Raw genomic sequence first — 6154 nt, forward strand, 5'->3', positions numbered from 1 at the left:
AAATGATTTGCAAATTGTGTAACGCAACTAACTTGTGGAAGTCCCCCACATGGATCTCACCCATATCAGAAACTATAAGTAGGATGCAAATTGAAAGGAAATTTAAAATCTATGATCTCAGATAACGCGGTATTTCAAACTATAAGAATTTTACCTAATTTACCCAGATCCACACAGACACAGGTCTTGTTGATGTCAAGAGAGAGCGTCACAACTTGTCTTCCATCCTTTTTCCCCTGAAATTTTGAAAATTCATTTATGCGTACGTTGGTAAATCTGTATTTTTCATACGCAAAAGATCCGAAGATCAGGTAAGAGTTTATGGGTATTGAGGAAAGCGCGAATTTACCTTTTAACATGAAATTTGTAATTTTCATAAGAATCGTGATAAAGGAGAGGGGTCTGTGATTTACCAACTCATCAAGATTCATTCCGGGCTTTGGAATAGAACGATTTTTATACATCTTCATTTTGAAGGTTGCTTTTAATTGAAAAAAAAAAGTTTCTCGAAAGTTTCTCTGAACAAAAAGAAAGAAATTTATAAGTTCATATTTTGATTTGAAACTTATCTTAGTTGCCTTGATCTCAATATAGTGTTTACGAAATGTGATGTTTTAATCGGAGTGTTATTTGTGTACTTCTCTAGCCGGGCCTAAAGATTGGGAAACTGAAATAGCAAATATGGCAAATGCCGCAGCAGTCGCTGCGACAGGTGGCTCGTGCAGTAGACGTAGCACGGCATCTTCGCCGAATATAAGTAACTTAGCCACGTTACAGCCACCACCTGCTCATCAACATGCTTCACTGGCGCGTCAATCAACGGGACAATTTAATAAACCAGCTATACCCCCTTTGAAAACACCACCTCCGGCTATAGGCGCACCCATGGATTTATCGTCCAGGTAATAGAAAAACATTAATTAAAAATGCTATTTTTAGTCAAAGACATTTTCAGCTTGCCAAAAATGAATATGGCCGACATTATGAAATCTGCTTCCAATTCGGGTGCTATCGACTTGAGCGAGGTGCAAGATTTCTCTATGGGTTCCAAAAAGCCTGCTGCTACTTCTGTAGCGTCTACAGCTAGCATCCATGCTGCTTTGAGCTCAGCATTTCCTTCTATGGCTGGTAAAGGTGGTAAATTAGATGACACTCTCAACAAGTTGATGAAAAAAAACAATTGCGTAAGAAAATGATTTTAATAATTTCTCTCATATAACGTTTTAATATAATTGCATTTTGTTAAGCAGACCATTGAAGAATCTTTAATGGGTAAAGAAAAGAAACGTAAGAAATTAGATGAAATCGTTTTGGGGCTTTCGGCGGCCAAAGAGCAAAAAACCTTTCCCGATCCTTCTTTGCCATCTTCGAAGAAGCCACAAATACCTCCTAGTGTTTCAGTAACTCCAGCTAATGTGCAGTCCTCATTAACAAATCAACAGCAAAATCAAAAACCGTTTACCATCACTGTTACCACAGTGCCTGGAAGTGAGTTCGAGTCTCTGAGTTTTTACTTAACCCTAATTTTAGTAGAAGTAAATTAAGCAGCCTAAACGCTGTTTTTACTAATATGATATTTCATCCCATACAATGTTCACATATTCGTTTCTTCCAAACAGAAGGTAAAAGTGGTGCTTCGTCATCTTCAACCCAGATATCAGCGAACAATGCCAATCCTTCGATTAGTGCTTCGGGCGGCTTATCAGCTTTGCAAAATATGGCTGGTCTGGGCGGTATGACAGCTAAAGACAGTTTGAATGCTTTAATTGCTCAAACAATGGCCACAGATCCCCAAACATTTATTAAACAACAACAGAAGATGATGCAATGCCTACCACCTGCTCAACGTAAATTATATGAAAGTATGGTCGCCGATATGGAGCAGACCATGAAAATTAAGTATGTATAAAGTTTCTTAAAATCCGATTTTCTTTTAGAATTATTTTATGGCTTTCTCATCTTAGTGCCAAATACAGCGGTCACGACACTAAAGTCAACAAATGGTTGACAGATATGAGTTCACCACTAAGTGATCAATTAAATATGGATTACGCTGCAGTAGCTGCAGCTGGAACAGGAAGTAATGTGATAAATACATCGACTAATAGTCGCAGGTCCAGTCGTCAACAAACCTCTGCCCCCAGCCAACAATCATTGCCTGCTTCACAAATGTCGGGACCAAAATCTTCTAGCTCGCTCAGTCAACCACAACAACAACATCAGTCGATGACTGGACCACAAGGTCCAACAGGAGATGAGCCAGTTCCGGTGATTAATAAGCAAACGGGCAAACGTTTAACCAGTAACAAGGCGCCGCAGCTAAAGCGTTTAATACAATGGTAAGATGTAATCATTTTTAAAGGGTAAAAGTGTGATTTCATTCTCAAATGAATTTTTTTTAGGCTAACTGAGAATCCAAATTACGAGGTAGATCCGAAATGGCTTGAGCAGATGCAAAATCCCATGTCTTCTGCTTCTTCTACCAAACCTTTAGACAGTAACTTTTCGTGCACCAATAAAGTGCAACATAGTGGGCGACCCTCGTCCACATCTGGCAACGCCTCCTCTAATAGCCATTCACAACCTCAACAACAGTCCTCACAATCATCATCTTCTTCAACATCTGGACCAACAAAAAAATCTTCGCGACAGACAGCTCTGGATCAAGCGAACGCCGCTATGCAATTTGGCTCACTGGCCGGTTTAAATCCCAATCTATTAGCAAGTTTACCTAGCTTAAGTGCTTTCGATCCAAAAAATCCTCTGTCTGCCTTCGATCCCAAAAATTCTCTGCTGTCTATGCCCTTTGCTGCCATGCCTGGCATGAACAATATAGCAGGGTTGGGCAGTCTTAACAATATGAATTTATTTGCTAGTTTAGCCGGGATGGGCGGTCTAGGAAATTTGGCTGGTATGGACACTCAATCTTTAGCTGCTCTCATGGCGGCAGCAGGACCTACTTTAACTGGGTTGGGTGGTGCTACTCCTTCAGCCAACAGCTCAGGTAGCGGTGGAAAAAGCACGCCACAATCTAGTAGCTCCTGCAAAAAGAGTAAAAATGATGTGGCCCAACAGAATGCGGCAGCCGCTGCAGCTGCTGTAGCCGCTTTAGGTGGCTCTTCGACAAACAATAGTGGCCAAAATAGTTCGAACAGCGTGAACGCCAAAAATGTTTCTGCTGCAGCCGCAGCTTCAGCATCACAATTAGCGGCAGGCTTTCCGTTCCTGTTTGCCAATCCATCCCTTCTGTATCCTCCTATGGGTATGAGCAGTTTGAATCCATATTCGTTGGGCTCCACTGGCTTGGGGTCAGCGTATGACCAATTGGCTCAACAATATTTAATGAATGGAGTGGGATCATCTGCCGGTAGTACGTCTACCTCCCAAAGTAAAGCCCATCAATCGCAATCGAAACCAACCAGCTCACGTTCATCAACTTCATCTGCGGTTGCTGCTGCCTCCGCGGCCGCATCATCTGCCGCTTCTGCAGCTAACTTAATGAATGCCATGGCTGCAAGCATGTCTGTCGCGCAAGGTGCTAACTCAGGTAGTAGTCAGTCTTCTTCAAGAGGTCGCCAAAGCGCTGCCAGTAGGACGGCCTCCCAAGTATCGGCTGAAATGATACAATTATCAAATTTGCTACTGCCCGGAGCTGATCCACACCTATTAGAATCGTTCAGTCGTGTAGCGGGTATTGATTTGGCACAAGCGTCTCGTCTGATGAATTCATTGGGGATGCCTCCTGTATCGACAGCTTCAACTTCAGTATCGTCTTCCATGCCCAGCGAGAAAAGGTCATCTTCAACGTCTAGCAATTCAAATTCTACTACAGCGGCAGCAGCTCAGCAAGCGGCTGCAGAAAAGCAAGCTGCCAAAGAACAACAAAAGTGGATGGAAAGTTTAGCAAGAGGACAATTGCCAACGGATTTAGCTTCACTACAGGCTTTGTCTCAGGGTAAATTACCACCCTCACTAACCGGTGCTACTTCTAGCAGCAATCAGTCTACATTAAATTCTGCTCCTTCTACTAGCAAAAGCGCAAAGGCGGCTGCAGCTGCTGCTGCAGCAGCGGTAGCCGCTTTACCGCAAATACCGGGTATGTCGGCAGATTTTAGTCAAGCATTCTTAGCCGAAATGGCCGCTCAGGCAATGGTGGCAGCCGGTGGCTCTTTGCCTTTAACGGGCCCCGGGTCCTTGGCTAGTCTAACTGGCAGTTTGTCTGGCTTAACTGGTGGCTCCTCAAGCATAGGCGGCAATAGTTCTACATCAGGATCGTCTCTTTCAAAACGTCAACGCGAACAAGATGCACTGGCCAAAGATGCCTTTAAACAACAAATGGATTATTATACTAAAACTTTGGGTCTCGGATCAGGGATTTCGCTTATACCTACATCGTCTGCTAACAGTACGTCGATGGGATATCCAGGAGCCAATTCTTCTGGTGCGGGTATTGATGATCATCATAAATCGAAGAGGTTACGTACAGATACCACAAGCTTGAAAGACGATTTCAGCACAGCGGCTGTTTTAGCTACCGGATTACCATTAAGTTTGGGTGGGGGTATGACTAGTATAGAAAAAAATATACGTCCATCTTCATCATCGACGTCATCTAATAATAACATGACTGAAACTGATAAAGTCACACTAACACCTTTAAATTCTGCAGGCATTGCAGCGAATCTGCCATCTCAAACGACAATAACAATAGCGCCGCCCATAAGTTCGGGTGCCAGTTCTAGTAGTGAACGTTCTGAGCGCAGTGAATCCCGTATTTCATTAACTATTACTAATGCTGCCGAGGCAGCAAAAATGCCGCCACCTTACGAAGAAGCAGACGAATTGATTATACAGCCGATATTAAAAAAACCTTCATCCCAACAGCAACACTCCACAACCAATCCGCAAACGCAGGGCAGTACGTCCAATACTTCTACGACGAGCCATGCTAATAATAATGATTTAGAACCAAATGAGTCAACGCCGTACAGTGTTAGCATAAATGGTAGTGGTAATGGTAATGTTGCGAATGTTTCGCATAGTGAGGAAACACGCCGATCGTCAGGACGTTTAAAGCGACCACGTTCAGGGGTTGATCACAGCCTAATTGCAGAACAACCTCCGGAAAAACGTAGAGAATTGCGATCCACTCGACATACACGACAATCTTCTGGTAATTCTGTTGACATTTCCCTAAACCTGTCCACCGGCCATAATAATAATGAAAACGAAGAAAAGCAAGAATGAGTTTTACGCCGTACAAGGCGTGCATCACCAAGTAAATAGTAACAAACTAGAAATAAAAATCGTTGCAAAGGAGAAGGAAAGAAAAGTGGATAACAAATGAACGTAATGAAACAGCTTGCGATGTAAAGACTATAGAAATATTATGCAGGAGTGATCGAAATTGTATACTAAAAGGAAGAAAAATAGTATGCTAAGCACATAAAAGGAGTTTGGGATAAAGTTTGAGATATAAAGCAAAAATACCACAATTACCATTAAGTAATATAGATATAAAAGGAAACAGAAACCTGTAACACATATATATATATATATATATATACTGGTACGTATGTATTTAAAGTAAATAAAACAATTAAAGCTAGATTTACTCTTAATTAAAATTATTTTTGTAAAATATAAGTTTAATAATATTATAACAACAATTTATGCTATGGCAAAGAATTAAAAAATTTAACTAAAGAAATCGACAAAAAATGGGTTACCCATCATTATCGTTGTAATAAAACCTTTTCTCAGACGATGATACTAAGCTTGTATTTTAATCTGAATTATTGTCCTTTTCTGTCTGTAGGCGAAGGGAGGCATTTTGTACTTTTGTCCATTTTTATATATTGCAATTTGTTTATAATTGACATCTTTCTTACACACGTTTGTTTAAAAACCATTCATAAAAGACATTATATATTTTTCACAAAGGGAATTTTAATTAAACAATTGTTTCTTCATGGCAGTAGTGGTATCTATGTGCTAAGCTCTCCATAAATTAAGAGCGTATTTTAATGTTAGAAAACTAGCAAACTAAATAACAAACCAACCACCACACGAATGAACGGAAGAGGTGTATGTATAGTATATACATATCTTATATAATATATACTGTCTAGACTTCAAAACTTCTTCAATCCGA

The 6154-nt window shown here is 40.8% G+C and overlaps 1 protein-coding gene across 6 annotated transcripts in view; it reads left to right on the forward strand.

The window, feature by feature from the left end:
* LOC119641859 (serine-rich adhesin for platelets) overlaps positions 1-5615 on the forward strand; it is a 62075-nt gene extending 56460 nt beyond the window's left edge. For all 6 annotated transcript variants that reach the window (XM_038040739.1, XM_038040741.1, XM_038040740.1 and 3 more), the window contains 6 exons: positions 647-902; positions 956-1184; positions 1251-1488; positions 1620-1899; positions 1965-2339; positions 2403-5615. In XM_038040739.1, coding sequence (XP_037896667.1) covers positions 647-902; positions 956-1184; positions 1251-1488; positions 1620-1899; positions 1965-2339; positions 2403-5247 — 4223 coding nt within the window. In that variant the 3' untranslated portion in view covers positions 5248-5615. The remainder of the gene's footprint in view (positions 1-646; positions 903-955; positions 1185-1250; positions 1489-1619; positions 1900-1964; positions 2340-2402) is intronic.
* The last annotated feature ends 539 nt before the right edge of the window (positions 5616-6154 follow it).

This window comes from Glossina fuscipes, unplaced genomic scaffold, assembly GCF_014805625.2.
Source record: "Glossina fuscipes isolate IAEA_lab_2018 unplaced genomic scaffold, Yale_Gfus_2 183, whole genome shotgun sequence".
Lineage (NCBI taxonomy): Eukaryota > Metazoa > Arthropoda > Insecta > Diptera > Glossinidae > Glossina > Glossina fuscipes.